Source organism: Hyalella azteca, unplaced genomic scaffold, assembly GCF_000764305.2.
Source record: "Hyalella azteca isolate HAZT.00-mixed unplaced genomic scaffold, Hazt_2.0.2 contig5036, whole genome shotgun sequence".
NCBI classification, from domain to species: domain Eukaryota; kingdom Metazoa; phylum Arthropoda; class Malacostraca; order Amphipoda; family Hyalellidae; genus Hyalella; species Hyalella azteca.
Genome location: NW_025935241.1, coordinates 189718 through 209394, shown reverse-complemented (window position 1 = coordinate 209394; position 19677 = coordinate 189718). Strand labels below are relative to the sequence as shown.

The 19677-nt window shown below is 36.6% G+C and overlaps 2 protein-coding genes across 2 annotated transcripts in view; one reads left to right on the top strand and one right to left on the bottom strand.

Annotated features, from left to right (window-relative positions):
* The first annotated feature begins 187 nt into the window (after positions 1-187).
* Positions 188-17429, top strand: LOC108679145. Its single transcript, XM_018167727.2, has 3 exons — positions 188-350; positions 14678-14839; positions 15232-17429. Exons 1-3 carry the CDS (start codon positions 287-289, stop codon positions 15456-15458), a joined length of 453 nt encoding a protein of 150 aa, XP_018023216.1. The 5' UTR covers positions 188-286; the 3' UTR covers positions 15459-17429.
* LOC108679143 (muscle-specific protein 300 kDa) overlaps positions 17423-19677 on the bottom strand; it is a 131740-nt gene continuing 129485 nt past the window's right edge. The window contains exon 74 of the mRNA XM_047880237.1: positions 17423-19450. Within this exon, the coding sequence (XP_047736193.1) occupies positions 19237-19450 (214 nt within the window). The 3' untranslated portion in view covers positions 17423-19236. The remainder of the gene's footprint in view (positions 19451-19677) is intronic.

The window sequence follows — 19677 nt, the reverse complement described above, 5'->3', positions numbered from 1 at the left end:
TATATTCGAATATAAGCTATGTATGCGATCGCATTAATTTTGACGGTATTCTGTTATTAAAATATTGTTGACTGAATCTTTCAGGTTACTACTGTCTAAAAGCTCATATCTTTTTCATCTCAAATCTAGAAAACTAATGTAAATCAATTCGTTTTATCCTCGTTCCCTGAGACGCGTTCGTCGCGACCTTTAGTATGCTTCAAGCGGTGGGCGGGGACGCTTCTCGTTAAATTTGTTTTGAATTTTAACTAATTATTTTTATGGTACCTAAATATTGTTTTCCGAAATGGATCGTAGGCTTTTGATAATTTGTTTCTTAGGTGTAGTATATTTTGCCGCGTTCAGAGGAGGTGAGTGTTAGTTACGTATTTGTTTTGCTCCTCGACCTCAGTCATCGGTTTCTGTTCATGTCAACAGTCTTGGGTGTGGCCGTTCATCTCACGGCAAAGAATAAATATCCTAAGCTGTCTTCGGCGAATTCGTGGAAATTCCTGCTCGGCTATGTTTTTTATTCTCTTCAGTATAAACAGATCTTTGATGTGAATACTGACTCGTTTTTCAATTATTGGTTTTGACTTTGCTAGGACCAACTTAGCTACCAAGCAATCATATAGGTAGGCCTACTAAGGCTAGCCTACTAGTCTACTACCTTACCTACCTACCTGGAAGGCTGGAAATGGTTTCTTAAATGATCATAATACAAGAATTTTTTGTGTTGTAGGTAAATCATTCAATGAATCCTAATTTACAGCATTTGAAAATTATTTTTCTTTGTTCTATAATCATAATAATGTAACATTGAAAGGTCATTTAGCCTACTTGTTAGAAATTTTCAATATTTTAATCAGTCTAATGTTTAATGGCGTGTTTTTTTTTAATCTGAAATCTTGCTGCAAGTTGCTGGTTGCTCTTTACAACACTTTACTTTAACTTCACTTCTTGTTTGTCTGTCTGCATAGTGGCAGCGCAGAGGGGTTTTTTTTAGACTCTTCCTCAAGTTCATTTTTGAGTCCTATAAGTAGACCAGTAAAGTACCGTAAAATGGGGTACCAGTAACTTAGACCGGCGGGGTAACTTAGACCACTTTTCGTTTTTTTTAACAAAAACCCCCACAACTCAAAAACTATTTGACATAGAAAAATTTTGTCAATGGGCATTAAAGGCCTAATACTGAGGCTACATAACACAATAGAAAGATTTGAAAAGTTTGCATATCTAATAGGTTAAAAAATTAAAAATGTGACCCACAAAAAAAAAAAACTATTATATAAAGCATGTCAGAGTACCCCCTCCAATTTTTTTATTTTTTGGTTAAATAGCTCCAGGTTTTGATGCATTGTAGTAGAACTCTTCTAGTTACATATGCAAATGACAAATTTTAGGAAAGTGTCATAGTTTGCAAATGGGGGGCGCCGCCCCCAAATGGGGTAACTTAGACCACCTAATGTCAGCCTGACGGGGTAACATAGACCGGCTTGGAAGTTAATATAAAATTACCATATATAACGTATTTTATGTTTGACAGCCTATTTATGTTTTTTCTTTATGTTTCAGACTCTACAGTCTTATATATGGTAATTTTAACTTATTTCCAAGCCAGTCAATATTACCCCATCAGGGCTGCCATTAGGTAGTCACATTTCCCTCATTATGGGGCGATGCCCCCCATTTGCAAACTATGACACTTTTCTCAAGTTTGTCATTTGCATATGTAACAAGAAGAGTTCTACTACAATGCACCAAAACCTGGAGTTATTTTACCAAAAAATATAATTGATTTTACCACCCGGTCTAAGTTACCCCAAGAGCTGGGGTAACAAAGACCATCACTTTTTTTTAAATTACATAAAGACTATGAGAGGCAGGAGCCAGTAATTTATGATGAGTGAAGCTAGAGTATAGACCTGTATTTTGCATGTTTCAATTCAAGTTTAATTTAGCTAGTAAAAATATGGCATCATTTATAAAAAAAAAAGTGGTCTAAGTTACCCCATTTTACGGTATCTTGGATACCAGCATTATCATGCATAAGAAATCTGTTGAAATCTTGACTAAATGAGGAAATTAAAAATGAACTAATTCTAAAAAAATCACTGGTTTGCCACTATGTCTGTCTGTCTGTCTGGAGTGTCTGCTACAAATCTTATAGGCTACTGTCAATGCCACTAAAGTCGCCACCTCACTAAAGTCACCACGCTACAGGGAAAAGGAAATATTTATTAAAATCGACCCAATACGAACATTTCGTTATCATAGGAAAATACTAGAACATTTATTAATATTGCCTAAAGATAGTAGAATGCATTTTTGACAATTGATTTGTTATTAGTTTTGAGATTTCAAATCAACATGACGAAAATTCGTTGAGCGAAACGAATTTTTTCATTCTGCTTGATGAACTGCGTTTGGGCGATACTTTATTTCCGCGAAAATGTTTTCCCTTCGAAGTTTGGGTCATACCGAGGTGAAACGCAGTAATGACGAATGAAGAATTCTCATTCTCGACAAGTGGCATCAAGTGAACACATAAGCATTCACTGCTGCGTTTCAGCATCCGGCGTAGCAATGCCTCCAATGATCATTTTTAAAGCAGCGTTTCCAGGAGGCAACTATGCTGCTGGTGGCCCCGACGGAGCTTTGTACGGCAAACAAGCCACTGGCTTCATGGATTCCGAACTTTTCCTCTGGTGGTTCACCCAGATATTCTTGTTATTCGCTAAGCCATCAGCAGATAAACCAGTTCTCTTGCTGCTCGATAGCCACACCTCCCACTGCTCTCCAACAGTTATTGACTGTGCCAGGCAAAACAATGTGATATTGTTAGCGTTAATGCCTCACACCACCCATCTCTGTCAGCCATTAGACGTTGCCGTCTATAAGTCATTCAAAGTTGCTCTCTCAAAGCTCGTAAAACTTGGGCAAGCCGTGCAAGGGAACTTGTGGATTGCAAAGAAGAATGTTCCGTGTATTATAAAGAGTGCTTTGGAAAATTCAATGACGGCTTCAAATATCAAATCTGGATTCAGAAAGTGCGGAACTCATCCCTTCAACCCGAACGCAATGGACAAGTCCCAACTTTGCAGAAACCAATTGATCCCCAGAACAGACATTGACTTATCAATCATGCCAGAGAACTCTCCAAGTCAGTGTCAGCTTATGGATGAACCAACTCAACCAAGCGCTTCAAATTTTGCTCTCAACTTGGAAGACGCTGCTTTGATTTCCAGCAATAGGACGTCTGTGAACACCAGAGCTTTGAAGCCAACTGAGAGACTGGATTGCAACATGAACCGAGTAGTGGTCATTACTATTTCAGACAAATATGGGTCGGTTGGGGAATCTGAAATTGAAATCATTGCACCGGAGTCTCCTGCAGCAGAGCTTCAATCGCCAAACAAAAATCCTCTTGTGGCGAGCGGTATAATTTCTTCAGATTTAGCAAGTATCTTCTATCCTGTTGAAGATGAAATTCTCTCTAGACGTCGCCGCCAGTTGCGAATTTCTTCTAAAGCGCGAGTCATGACTTCAGATGAAGTGCGTGCAGACCTTGAGTCACAAACAAAAGCAATAAAAAATAAAGGACAAAAGACAGCTCCTCGCAAGACCATCAGGCAAGAAAAGAAAGACGATGCCATCCCCTCAATGTCTCGAAACAAGCGTCCCAGACAATCCAGTGAGGACGATTTTGCTCTGGAAGACAGCATCTGCTTGATTTGTGGACGCGATTGGGCTGCTGATTGGGTGCCCATCCAGGCAATGTGGGTTGGCTGCGAAACGCAAGGTTGTCCTCATTGGACTTGTCCGCGATGTCTTCATAATAACTTTGATTACACAGCCGATTTTTATTGCCGAAACTGCGAACAAATTTAATTTTTTAGTTTACTAAATCGGCATTCGTACGATATTACGTAGTTTTTGTGCGATATTTTAGTAACGATCTTTTCTATTTAGTGTAAAAAATGACTATATATTTCCGAATTTTATTTGTTTCCAATTGCACTTCATGCTCAAAGAAAACGTCTGAGAGTGTAACAGTTTCGTAAACATGTAAAATCCAAGTGTTAGTATCTAAAGACTTTGTTTTAGTTTATTTCTATATCTTTATCTAAATTTTGTTTGTTGGTTTTACATTGACCAATTGTTTTCTTGTTACGCATAGTCCTATTCTTACTTTGATATTTCTTCTTCTTTTTTCATGCCCATAGTAAAATCAAATATGTATAAATATATGGAAATAAATATTACGATGCTTTCACCTCGACATATTTCAGTATCAATGGCGGGGGCTATATCGGTATTTGTGACGGTCGATATAGTAATAGGTATATAGCGGTTTCAGCGTTCACTGCATGGACTATTAGACCTGTCACAGATTCGTAACATCACAGAATTTTCACAGCATTTTAATGTCTCGAACACGCAACTCACTGCCCTAATTTTGATATACGCTTAACCGCCCTGCTCATCTGCCGCTCGTCGCCGATTTGACCAGAACTGTAGCAGGTAGCCAAGATCGAACCCTCATCTTACTGCTCCTATAACTACTACGGTAGGTCACCTTGCCCTTGGATTTTGAAGAATTTGCATTGAGAAGGGGAAACAATGGTGAATATAAATAAAACCGATCTGAAAGTAAATCATTCATATTACTATATCATCAATTTGTGCAATCTATATTCACACTAATATTGATCCTCTATGAACCCCTTTTGAGAGGCCATTTGTTCGAGACCCATTACCCACTCTTACACGAAGCCGTTTACGCCAGTCCTATTGACCCATTAATGCTGAGCGGTTCCATTTGGAACCAGCAGGAAAAAATGGCTTCATAATAATATTGTATGGTCAAATCAATATACTAGTGGATGCGTAGGTTTGATACACATCTTGTACATGTTCTGGCAACGTTTGGTTCTGCTGCGCCGACTACTCCCTGCTCAGGTAACATTAAAAGATTGTAAGTACCGGGTGTCAGACAGAAGGGCTTGACATCATTGCAGAGAAAGGTAAGTAGTTTGTTCTAAGAATATATTATTTATAAGTTAGATGCAGAATTTTATTGATAATGAGAGTACTTTTAATTCTGTATATGGTATTACGTGATATAATGTTTTTAAAGTGTTTTAGATCATGAAATATTTTGTCTGGTTCCAAATGGAACCGCTCAGCAGTAGTGTAAGCATTCCAGTCATCTCACTTCCCCAGTAGATTTTTTTGTGACATAGTTACGCATTGTATTTCAAAAACTTGTTTGAACTTAGAAATTATTTATTTAGATCTTAGATCAACAGTTATTCTATTATTTGTTAGTGAACTATTATCTTAAGAGCTGTTAGGAATATATATTCTGAAAGTTGAAATATTTGGAAATAGGTACCGGTACGTTGAACACTATACGATTGTTCATCCCGAGTCACTTTTTTCTAATTGTATTTTGGCAGATCATCACATGAAATAATTGAGATTTCAAGAAAAGAATAACACAAAGATCAAATATTTGCTACTTAACATTTCACAGAAGCAGCAACAAACGAAACATACTGAGATTCAGATAACTCAGATGACGCAGCCACTAGCAATTCTGCTCGCCTATCGAGAATAGTCATTGCAGCAACAGTAATCACCAAATGTGAAAACAATGACTTTCGATAGAGAAGAAAGTCAACTGTGGTCATATATACTACGACTTATATGTGGCTATCTCGTGAGATTTAGTTATAAACTTTGGGCAGCATATAAATCAGATGATATTTTTCTGCAATTGAAGCCAATCAGAGGATCTAATAGAAAAATAAACTTATTCATGGGCTGGAACATGGATTGGTCCCATAAACATGATACAATTGGTCCTAAGCCAACATATTATATGTGATATCTATTCTGGTTCCATTTGGCTTCTCAAAAAACATTTGAAAAAAAGAATGGCTAGGGCAATAAATTTTCAAAAAGATCGGTTAGGAAATGCAATAATGCAGGAGACCCTATATAAAACAATCAGGGTCTATAGTGCACCCTTCTACTTCGATCCTTGATGGAGTGCAATACAACAATCAACAACATTGGCCGGCAAAGAGACATCAGAAGCACTGCAAATGCAGTGCTTTGTAAACAATGTTGACAACGCACCCACAAACATTCGTAAAATGGGAAACCTTCCTATTCATTTTGAATGAATGGAAGAATTCTATGCTAAAAATTAGATTGTATTCTGCCATGATTGATTTATCATCAGTATTGTCCATTATGAATACGTATTATCCATTATGAATAACCTTGCTTGATTTACTTTTGGAAAAAGTGTTGTTTGAAGAAACGTTATGTTAATGCCGAGCGGTTCCATATGGAACCAAGCTATAATTTTTCACATGCAACGAAAAATAAATATATGAACATATTTTTTGTTTATTACCATCACAAATGATAATATTCTCACAAGGAACCAAAAAAAAAATTCAGTAAATAATTCTCGTCATTAATGGGTTAACTTCACGTGAGGAAAGAAGACCTCCACAAATGCTACCCGATCATTTATGATGCGGCATTTAGGGACATTGCTGGGAAAATAGGACCTCAGACGACCCAAGACCTCTGCAAAATAGGAACGATGCTGTTCTGATGAAGTTGATGGCATACAGTAATGTCATTCTCTTTATATTAATATATAATAATAATAGCGGTTTCAGCGTTTAGTGGGCCGTAGGCCTGTTGCCGATTCTTTACATTGCAGAACATTCACAGCATTTTGCGGTCTCGAACTAGCCACTCACTGCTTCAATTTTGCTTTGCTTAACTGTCCGGCCTCCTTGCCGATTCTGACCAGAAACTGTCGCACAGACCTGGGATCAAACCCGCGCTTCTCTGTGTCAATCATGGTACTCAGAACTCCACTGGGCCACCCCGTTGCAAACTTCTCACAAGTTTGCGATGTAATTTCACGGCTGTTATTTATTTCTTACAATATTCACAGTGTCTGACGAAGGATTCAACGTACACCAGCATTTCAGCGGTCGAGTTCTTTTATGTGTGGTGCAGTGCGCTGTTTTGGCCGTTGAGTTAGAAATAGGGTCGGGAATTATATTTTTAGGTTCGAGGAAATTCTTCACGCTGCATACAAGGAAATTCGTGAATTCTGTTCAGATTACTGACTAGTGTGCCACACTACTATGTAACAGCCGATTTTTTTATACGGAACCGCCTATCCCTGAAGTGCGTTTTTTCGATGAATTGGAATCGAGGCGGATAAATGCGTGAATGAACAGCCCTCCCAACATCGATATTCGATGCAGTGAAACGAGTTTCTTTTTACGAATTTAAGATTAGTTCGAATCGTCTTACTTATTATAGCCAGGAAAAAAATTTATTCATTGAGGTTACATTTATTTTCATACAATAACAATATTTAAAGCATTTATTTATTAATTTTTTAAACAAAGACTGAAGTTCAAGGGTTGGTTTCGCCTAAATTTGAGGCTTTCTCTACTGTGCCTCACGCAGGCGCTATTCACGAAAAGACTGCAATAACCTCGCCAGGCTATGGCAACTTTAGTGTACCCTTCGTCAGTATTGCTGGCGACTTTAAAGCAGGTACTATATACCTCGCCACTCCCGACGGGGCTCAAAAACTTCCATTTTATTATACGATCGAGCAATAAAAAAACCTCGTGACTTTTTTTCTCAAAAGTCTAAACATTAGTCAACCCTGTACAAGTGTTACATTTAATTTTTAGCTGATTGGTGTTTCAAAATCCAATATATTCTATTGCGTTTTCCGAAAGTGGCGACTTATGTGGCATTGACGGTAGGCCTAATCAATTTTTAAAACCTTCTTCCTCTCCAATCCATCTGAAATTTTGCACACTTGCATAAAGTTGGAGACAATGCAAGAATCAATTGCCAGAATGTATAATTTTAAAAAATAAATTTTTTATTAAAAAAAATTGAAAAAATAATTTTGTCTGCTACAAATCTTATAATCAATATTTAACACACTTCTAGTTCTAGGTTAGCTGTCCAATCTATCTGAAATTTTGCAGACTTGTGTAAAGTTGGAGACAATGCATGAATCAATTGACAGAATAAATAATTTTGAAAATTTAATTTCTTTTATGTACCTATTAAAATAACTTAAAAAGTAATTTTTTTTATATTTGAAATTCAAATTAGAAACTCATTGTACATGTTTTACATTGGAGACACTGGATTTTTTAGAAGTGTCGTCTTTAAAAAGTAATTTTTAAAAGTATATTATAATTATTACCACAACACATCTCTTTAACTTCACTTCTTGTTGTTTGTCTGTCTGTCTGCTACAAATCTTATAATCAAAATTTAACACACTTCTACTTATCCTATCGATATGAAATTTTGCACACTTGCGTAAAATTGGAGACAATGCATGAATCAAATGACTAAATAACTGATTTAAAAAATTTTTTTTTCAATATTAAAAAAATTGGAAAAATAATTTTGTCAGCTACAAATCTTATAGGGTAAACGCACCATATTCTAACAGTCTAACACTGTGGGTAATTCTGACACCCCTCAACTTTTTCCTTTATATTAAGCCTTGGTCTTAGTTCCACTCATGCATAGATCTCGGTAGATGGTTGAAATAATGACGTCATACTATTGCGCGCCAGATTTCCACAAAACACTAGGTCTAGCGGGAAAATGTTAAGATCCGCATAGCAAAAGTCCAAGTCAGCTAGTGAGAACACACATGAGAGAGAAAACACATACCGTACGAAAGTTAATAGTTGACATTGCTTTACTAAAGAGTGATAAACTGTTTGTGTAGAAAGAATATTATGGTTTGAGACTTTTAAACAAGTCTGTGAATATATTAGGAATCCTTTAAGTATACTTGTATTTGCTGAGTTTAAGTGGTAAATAAATTAATAGACGATTGATTCAAGAGACGGTTTTAAACACATAAAAACTAATTCCGACATGGTGTCGGAATTATGACACTCAGCTGTGACACAGGGGTGTCGTATTCCAACACAGCTCACACAGGGTGTCAGAATTCCAACACAGGGTGTCGGAATTACGAATTTTAAGCACTGTCGGAATTAGTCTCACAATATGCCGCATTCAGTCACACACAGTGTTGGAATTCAGCGATTTTGTAGATTTGAATTCTAAAGGCTTTTAAATAAATATGGAAACAGTTTGTGATGTTTCATCATTGCTGGTGCATAGTGTGGTGTTTTGAGAGTGACATAAACCAATCAGAACTCAAGTTGCGCATACGGTGATCTATTTAAAGCCATTTATTTCTTGCTACCTCCTTAAGGTGTTGGAATATGGTGTGTTTACCCTAACTGATATTTGACACAGTTTTACCAGTTCAATTGATCTGAAATTTTGCACACTTGCGTAAAGTTGGAGGTAATGCATGAATCAATTGACAGAATAAATATTTTGGAAAAATTTTTTTTATACTATAGGTACGGTACCGTATTAAAAAAATGAAGCATTAATTTTATTAATATTTGAAAATAAAATGAGAAATTCAATTGGCTAGAAAATAATTTAAAAAATAATAACATGCATTTAAAAATTATTTTTTACAGTTAACACTTCTTAAGAACCCAGTTTCTCCAATGTTACATATGTACAATGAATTTCTAATTTTATTATTAAATATTACAAAAATTAATTTTTAATTTTATTTTTAAAACTAAAAAATTAAATTAATCAAAATTATTTATTCTGTCAATTGATTCATGCATTGCCTCCAACTTTACGCAAGTGTAGAAAATTTCTGATCAATTGGACAGGAAAAAATGTGTTGAATATTGATTATAAGATTTGTAGAAGATGAAATTATTTTTTTCAATTTTATTAAATTGAAATAAAATATTTTTTAGAATTTTAAAAATTATTTATTCTGTCAATTGATTCATGCATTGTCTCCAATTTTACACATGTGTGAAAAATTTCAGATCAATTTGAGAGGTAAAAGTGTGTTTAATATTGAATATAAGATTTGTAGCAGACAGACAAACAAGAAGTGAAGTTAAAGAGAAATGTTATTAAAAATATATTTAATATTGAAGAAAAATTAGACAATTTTTTCACTATTGAAGAAAAATTTTAAAATTGAATTTTATAAATATTTTAAAATGAAATAAGAAATTCATTGTACATGTGTAACATCACAGACTCTGGCCACTGCCCTCTTTAGAAGTGTTGTATTTAAAAAGTAATTTTTAAAGGCATATTTTATCTTTATTTCTTGGATTCATGTTTAACTTCTAAGTGTGTTAGTTGGGAAAAATCAACTTCATAAAGCATAGCTAGGGCTTTCTTAGCAATTTTGGACCTATGAAATTTGCCTCTGATGAAAATTCTATTGTCAGATGACAATGACCTGAGGTGACATTTAGCACTTTGCAGATATTACCAATACCAGGGTGCCCCCAAAAAAAAATTCTAAAAATCTCAGCAACACATCAATAGCAAAATTTACATCTTCAGATCTTGTTAATGCATCTACCTAGCAAATATTATATGCATTACAATCAAAATGACTGATGCAAGATGAACGATAAAGACACCTGTACATTATGATTGATACGGCCAATATGGGATAATCAGCCAAAGTGAAAAATTGTGCAGAAGGAAGCCGCTCATTAATTCAACAAAAATGCACATAAATCTGGCCAGTTTTATACCTTCCTATGGCATATTTTCACTAGCAATTTTTTAAAATTACCCATGAAATGATCATTTTTCCAAAAACTATAGAAAACTCCTACCTATTATTCCAAATAGGGTAATTGGCACAGATGAGTGCGCATTAAAATCAATATGGTGAAAAACGATGATCAGCTCAGGCATACGTACATTACAATGGATATGTATGGTTGATTCATAATGAATGGCACAGAGATGTGCATTAGGATCAGTATATATGGCTGATGCGTGATGATGGACACAGACATATGTGCATAACAATAGATTTGACCAATGAGCTATGATTGGCTCTGATTGCTAGGGCTGATGGATGTAAGTAATCAGAAGTAGCAGGAGAGATGCACAGTGATGGCTGAATGCTGCTGGCAATGCATCTTGAAAACTACTGGCAATGTGGGAATGCATCATGAATGCTACTAGCTATGTGGCAATGCATCTTGAATGCTGCTGGCAATGTGGCAATGCATCTTGAATACTGCTGGCCCTGTTTTTGGCTTGAAAACCATAACTTGGCAATGCATTTGCCAAAGTCTGCACCCTGGCAGATATATGCTGCATTTAGCTTCCTTCTTGTCAATATATAATACCTTAAAATACTGGTCAGATCTGTACTGCTACAAAATAAGTATATAGCCACACAAGTCTCCATGATACAAACGTCTCCATGATACAAAGCTATCCTCAACTCCAAAGCTTGTCCATATATGGATAGCTTGCATCAGGATGGAATTCTAATATTGACGGTTCATATATTATTCCTGATACACCTACACCAGTTTTTCGATACAACATTATTTGAGGCAAAAAAATGAACTTCTTATAGGCTTAAAACACGTATGGGTAATTGGGTATGCTAAGTTTCTATAAGGTAATTCACTTGGAAATGTTGCGTGCCAGCAAGGCTGCAGGCGCAGCTTTCACTCTACAATTAAAATTATACAAAGTATTAGTTTGTTAAAGATTTGTCTCTTAATATGACTGCAAAGAAGTAAACTTAATAAAGTAATTACAGCTACCGTGACTACTTTTCCCTTTTCCATGATGCACACACGATGACACGAAACATGCAATTCATGGGAGCGAGACTAAATAGAACAACAAAAGCAAGCGCCCGGCATGCAACTGCGAAAACGAATGACGATCGCGTCAGCGGCGGCATGGTTCACAACGTTAATATACTCAATGCAAGAGAATGATTAATTATGATATTTCTGAAAGCGATTTGAAATATTTTCAGAAGCCTAAAACTATAACAAATTATTTCGTTACTTTGACATGGTTGATTTCAAAATAAATATTTTAATGCGAATTCATGAAAAACGTTTAAAATAAATTGAATAATGTTCATTTATATCTATAGGTGGGAGTAATTCGAGTAAACAACTACAAATCGATTTATTATCCTTTAAATAAGAATCTTTGCATTGAAACTTCTGGAAGATGTGTCCACCGCAATATTTGTACGGTGGTATCAAGAGTCAAAGCCGTCAACCGATCGTTGGATGGCCACAAATATGTCGCATCGTTCTACCTATTACAGTCAATAGAACCTAAATAAACTCTGTTCATCAAAAGGACAAGAAGCTTGTGTATCAAACATACGTGGTAGTACAATAAATTTTGAGATCTCCAGTCATGAGACATAAATTGATACTCATAGGTGATCTTGAATTTCTGCACTGCATTCAATTAAGCCATTTGTAAAATCATAAATTTCAAATAGGTACCTACTTTTTCAATTTAATTCTGAATGAGTCATGTCTGTTGAATTCTAATAGGGATCATTAATTTTTGCATCGTATTTCTGAAAATCAAGTATTTCATTTCTTTTAAATTAAAAACATTCTTTTACATCAAAAACAACGATTTTTTTCTTACAGCTTCTTTGATAATTGATGATCTCACTCATATAACTTGATATTTTAAATTTAATGATTTTGTCATTTCAATGACTAAACTTTCTTTGGTTCATTAAAATAAAATAATTACTGCTTATAAACAACCAACGTTTTCTAAAAGACAAAAGACGTTCGAAAACTCGCCATGGGAGACAAAATCATTCAGGATTTAAAGTGAAGTGAAGTTATTAAGACAAATTCGACATTATAGGGCAAAAACATGAATAAATTCGTATTTAGAAGCGTATCAATTGGTGTTTAAATTTTGAAACAATTTTCCATCATTTAAATGTCACTGTGAAATGTGGATCAAATCTATTTATTATGAATTTGAACTTTACAAGACCAAAACAAGGTGTCTGACACCATCTTGTCTAATGTCAACAGTCAACACAATGTTGCCATACGCCGTGAAAGATTAACAGTTTATCCCATCATTCCGTGTGGATTCGAGAACTTTGTTTGTATTGGTGAAATCGTGAGAATTTTCTGCTAAAGTTTATGTAATTTTTATTTTTATTTTGGAACATATTCTTCTACAAAATTTGTCGATACGGATACACGACTAGTGTATGTATTGGAGGGAAGAGTCGCCGACTTTTTATTGATTTTCGAACCACACGCAAGCGAGTTAAAGGAAGTGCAGCTGTCTGGGTGTCCGCAGTTTCTGACGAGCTCAGTGTAAGAGTATCAATTGTAACTTTGGTGGATGGTGTAAGGTGGTGAATTTTTTGATACATTTTCTTTTGTTAACATGATAATATATTACCTATACAGAATTCCATACTGGCTTGCATGCCCAACAAGTGGCAGCAGAGGAGCAAAAATGAGCAGCATTTTGCATATTGTTAACATTAGCTCCCATTTGTTTGTGTGTTGCCTAGCTCTCCAGTAAATTGTGGTTTTATTCTAGTCAATAAACATTTTCTCTTTATTAAGCATTCTTACATGTCAGGTATTAAGCTCAAAAGCAGTGGTGTTGAGGCTGGTAGTCTAAGGCCATTATGATGGAATTTAAGGTGGAATTTATCAGATGAGCATTGGTGTGGTGTTGTGTTTACCAGTACATCCAACAGTAAAGCTAGTTGAGCTGTAAACGAAAGAATTTTTTATGCCCACTTATCATGGTAAAATTAATGCATTTAACTTATTACTATGAATTTTATTTCATGTACAGAGGGTATTTGAAGGTTGTTCAAGACACATTAAAAACCACCAGTAGCTATACTGCAGTAAAGGGATTGTTGTAACCGGTTCTGTTGCACCAAAACCATAACACACTGTATGCCCCATTTTGGATACACAGTAGAACTACGGCAAAGGCCTTGGTTAATGAAAAATTGGTCAGGAAAGACGTATTTTGATAAAAAATTTGCCTCTGTCAACAAATAAAATTTCAGGTGGGACAAAGAACTAATGTGTCATGACTGAGCAATAAAAGGAGGGCATGTCACCCAGCTATTGAGACGACATGATACTCACTCGTGGTGAGGAAGATTCAGCTGAGATTGGACGTTTTCAACTTCATCTGTTCACATCTATCTTGTTTAGTAATTTTTCTACTTAATTTGAATAATTATATAGCTCTCAATGCCAGTCAATGGTGCCTTCAAAGAAGGTTAAGAGTGATAGTAGTGCAGTAGGGAAAGGAGCCTAAACTTGTTCAACAACAATTTGATGTCACATTATTAAAAAGTGTTACAAAAAAAAGGCAGAAGCAACAGACACTGGATAAGTTTTTCCTTCAACTTAAAAGTGACAGGAAAGGATATTGACCCCAAGGTTACAATTCCCAATGTTCTCTTGGACAGAGATTTTCCCTCTAAGCAATAATGAAGCTCATGTTATACCTTTGGAAGCATCACTTGTGGCTTAAATTTTTATATGAGCCTCATGTTTTATGTTGTGCTTATCAGCAAATGTCCATTGTACACATGAGAATGCTATTCATTGCATGTACCCATGTGCCTATTGTTTATTGTATCCATGAGCCTTTTATTGTACCCATGGGTCTGTTTTTTATTGTGCCAATGAACCTGATATCTTACCATGATTTTCATGTAAATTAATCTTTGCAGCTCTTGCCATCAAGTGCTGGCACTGTCAGAGTGACTCCGATCCCTTCTGCAAAGATCCTTTTGACAATCGCACAGCCAAGACCCAAGACTGCTCCCTAGAGGAGGAGCTGCCGCACTTGCGGGGTGTCCCTGCCACCATGTGCCGCAAGATCCGCATGAAAAGTGAGTGAAATCAGTGCCTCACCATGTGAAAGGTGGGTTAGTGAAGTATGTGCTACAACCTACAAGATATGCATCAAGTGTGAGTGATTTCTGTGCTACAAGATATGCACGAAACGGGATCAAATGCCAGCAAGATCTGCATGAAAAGTGAGTTAAATCTTTGCCACACCATCTGAAAGGGGAGTTAGTGAAGTCACTGAAGTGTGCGGTACAAGATATGCATGAAGTTCGAGTGATTTCAGTGCTATAAGATATAATTAGTGCATATTTATACCTCTCTCACTACATTATTGTCCATGATTCCTACCCTCTATTTTTTTAAGACTTAAGGTTTTTTCAGGTTTAATTTTCTTTAGTCGTGTGGTGTTACTGTAGTTTTTTTTTTTTTGTAGTTTATGGCGAGTGGCGGTACCGCCGTGACTGCGCACGGTTAGGAGAGCCTGGCCTGGGAGGCGATGAGCGCTACTGCATCTACAGGAGCGGGACCTTCAACCTGCACACGGAATACTGCACCTGCAACGACAAGGATAACTGCAACTCCGGCCCCCACGGTCCTAAAGGGGGGGTTGTCCTACTACTGCCCTTGCTGATGGGGGCGTGGAGGGCGCTGGCTTCATAGGGACCCTCCACCCTTGGCTTGGGTCGTGATACACCCACCTAGGGGGCCTGCTTCGTGAAGGACTCAAATCGAGAAAGCATGGATCAATGGGCCATTTTGCTTGAGCAAAAGATGTTAAGGGCGTGGCATTTAAATAAGCTAAAATACTATCGTTGCAATAAATACAAGTTGTAAAATAAATAATGTCCGTGCAATGCTGTCGGCAATCAAATTTTAGTTAATGGCGTGGAGGATTTTCAATTTGCAACTTGATGCTTTTAAGCAGTGTTTTCTAAGCGTCAGTGCATGAAGTACAAACATTCAGCTGCTGAACACTACAGCCGATTGTCGGGAGCATTAGAGCTACTTGAGTGTTACTGTGCAATGTTTACTAAATTGTGCAATGTTTAAATTTGTTCCAAAATTATTTTAGTTACCAGTTATGCTGTCATTTTTTCTCGTGTCCAAACACATACAATGTGTTTAAATTAAAATACGGCAACTATTGAATAGTTAATGGTGCAGGTGGCCTGCAATGACGCTTGTTGGTGCGTTTTTATTCCGTCCGTGTTCCAAGCGTGCATTTTCTAGAGGGCATTTATAATGAGAACTTTCATGCGTAATTGCACGCGACGCGCTGCCTTGTGCCACTTAGAAAAGATTCCAACTACGGAAAAAAATTGTCGTCTCCTTAGACATCGTCTAATGCGCGGTTTAATTTTCCCTGTACCACTTAAGTTATTATTTTTTTAATTTAGAGCGCAAGTCTTTATACTTAAAAAGACCAATCGTGAAAAGGTTTTAGCCCTGTTAACATGTGTCTCATCTATGTTTTAGATGGAACAATTTTTACCCTCTCTTAATCCCTCCTCTCAACTTGTTGTAACGGATCTTTTCCTTTCCAAGCACCAGGTGTTTTGTATATACATTTTCATATATATAGTTTGTCCAAGTCTCAAAATTTAAATTGTTAAACATTCTTGTGTAAACGATCAAAATGTATATGCATCTAGCATGCGAATGTTGATAAGTTGAAGGGCGTCAAGCTTTATTGTGCCTGTGGGCAGCATTAACTAAAATTATTATTATAGAATAGGTGTTACGAATTCTCAGTCGCCAGCTGAGGTAGGTTTAGAATTTTTGGCATTGAATATATCTTATGATATATAGGCGCTAGCTCAAGCTACTCTGCTTTAAAGTGAACGATTCCGTCCAAACGATCTTATTTAAGATAATGATAGTTTTTAGTTTTAGTTAGTATAGATGTAGGTTGTGAGATAGTTCATTTTATTTTTTTCAACTTCGGCAAGGTATCGGTCGTTTACAAATAGTAGACGTCAGATTTCATCAGTTTTGTATCACTGAAAGCGCAACGTTACATCCTTGCCATTGCTATCGATGATATCGTTTCATTTCTATTTCAGATCATTCCATCATCACTGTCATCGAACTATTTCCCGTTTGCGTGATAGCGTCCGCTTGATCATTCAACTCGCCACTCGTACAGTTGCTCAGCAGTGTTAGGAGTTTCAACTATGTTTGTTTAGTCAAGCTAAACATCTTTTTATTGATATTTGCTGTCTTTGTTCAGCTCGATTTAGGGGTGGGAAAGTTATTCAATTAGATTTACATATTTGATTACATTATTCTTGTATCATTTACCAGAGTCGCTGTTCGCAATTTTCTTGAAAATGGCAGCTGAAAAAGTGTTGATAAAATATTCTGAGTGTAAAAAAATTTGCTTTTAAACCGACAAGAATATATTTTTTATAAATTGATTCGGTTCAAATAATGTGGTTTTTCAACACAGTGTACGTGGGAGTTGTTAAATTGTCTATCTTTTCTGTAAACCAATTGTTATACATAATCTCTGAAAATAATTTTCTCTGTACAGCATCAAAATACGATGTATCTAATAATTTCATTTGATCACAAATTATTACTCAACAATTATGTATTATAGAAATTGTTTAATAAAACATCTGTTCGAGGTTTAATTATATTTCTCCAAAATCATGTTAGTTAACTTGGGCAGCGTACAGGTGTGCCATCTGTATCATAGATTATGTTTTTCACGCCATATGAAGCCTTAATCACCGAGCTAATATTTATATAAGAAGGCGTCAATCACAGCTATGTAATATAACCGTCGTTCATAACTTTACGTCTTACGGTTAATGGGTCTCCATTATAATTCACCCAATAATTATATTCATTATAATTCACTCCACTATTTCATTTTACGGGTGACATGTTCACCTTCTTACATGAACTAATATACGGCACAACTTTATAAAGGTCTAACATATGCTGGTCAAACTTACAAATAAAAGAATAAGAAAAGCTGATACCAAGAATCCTGGTCAATATAGCACCGAAAGTAAAGCAGCAACGTTTGATCATTAGAAGTTATTCACGAGGACTAAGGGTGACGGCAAACGATGATCGTAAACCGTCTACGATATAATGGTTAATTCACAATCATTCATAGCACCCACGAAGCACTAATTATAAATCACAATTTGTCCCTAAAATTCTTAGCTTACGTTCAATGAATACAAAGGATAAAAGCAAGCAACACCGCAACCGTTAACTCTTCAGAACTGGGCACCCACTGCACTTACGATGTTGTATGTACAGTGTACATCTACCAAGGTCATACGTACTTTGATACACTTGAGATTTCTGGAGGAACCTGCCGTGACGTGAAGAAGAAAATTGAGTAGCATTGCATGATTCACAAACATCACCCAAGGTTTTATTTAAAACTATCGTGGAACACCACCATGGTGAACGGCAAGGAGTTCCGTGCTCAGCTGTGTGAACAATTAACGGTTGCGGCGAACAAATAAAAAGAAGGCAACAATAACAAAGCAATCTTACGTCATAATTAGAATAAAACGTCACGATAATGTCGCATTTGCTGCGCTGACACAACGTACGACGCATACAAACGTAATTGACTATTGGCTTACGTCGGCGCTTCATGATACGAACGCATTTCATTACACAAGCTGTCACGCGAGCCGAGATCGTCTACTACGTCAGGCCGGGCGAACTGACGAAGTAAGTCATCTTCCAATTGAACGCCTCGCCCTCGCGTGATGGGGACATGGAATACTCAGAGAGAGGGGAGGATGTGGAAATCGTCTTTCCACGAGGAAGGGCATTGAAATCATCTTGTGTAATTGCCTAATATAATTACTTATACTCTGTAAGAACTGACAATGAATTAAATTCACATTTAAATAATTCATTAATATCATTTGATAAACGAGACAGCTGGTCGCGTGTATAAGGTGACTGCGTCTTTTAGAACGAATTCCTTCGTCGCTATCCAACGTTATCGGCTGAGAAATAAAATTAATGCGGTCATGAAATTATTAAATAATTTAAGATAGCCTCACCGATCGTCAAGCGCAAATCATAAATTCAACACAGAAAATTAAATCTGCCGAGGTGAAAAAAAACCTCGAGGTATAAAACAGAGTCGACTAAGGACAGCGATCTCATTCAAGTAGGAATGCTAAGTAGGGTCCCACGTAGAACTCCTTCACGTGGCCCATCAAAGTATCAGTTATTTGGCTCATTTGCAGGGACAGTCATGCGACAACCACAAATGGCATCCCACACAACCCGTTTTTCCTGGTAAAATAGAACCGTTTCTTCGTATGGATTGGAAACATCCCATTAGTTTTGTAAAGTCATGACAATGAGAGTTTGCTCATCATGTTAGGGGTCCGGTGAGAGATGTTGGGTTGCAAGGAGTCATGTTAGGGGTTCAAAAAGTCATCTAGCATTATGTTGGGGGCGGAGCATTGTGGTGCAACATGGGGCTGAGGCTCTTGGCGAAGTTGTTCGCCATGTTGCATGCGTAGTCGTCCTCGGAGCTCGGCATGAGGGAAGCCACGCCCAACATGAGGAACATGAGGGCCTGGATGGGCAGCGAAGCCCTCATCACTCGCCCCAGGAATCTGCATGACCTCATCACCACACCTTCGTCGTCAGCGGCCCTGCATCACCAACATACATTTAATCAACAGGATACAATCTGAATAATTATTCTGCAGTACAGTAAGAATAAAAATTATGCTGTACTGTTCTATTAAATATTGAATAGTGTAGGTATGTTATCAAGATATTCTGTTGTACATGCATTAAAATGATTGTAACAAACTTGACAATATAAAGCTGAATAATACAATAGAAGAGACAATCTACAGGGATCAACAATGGCAAC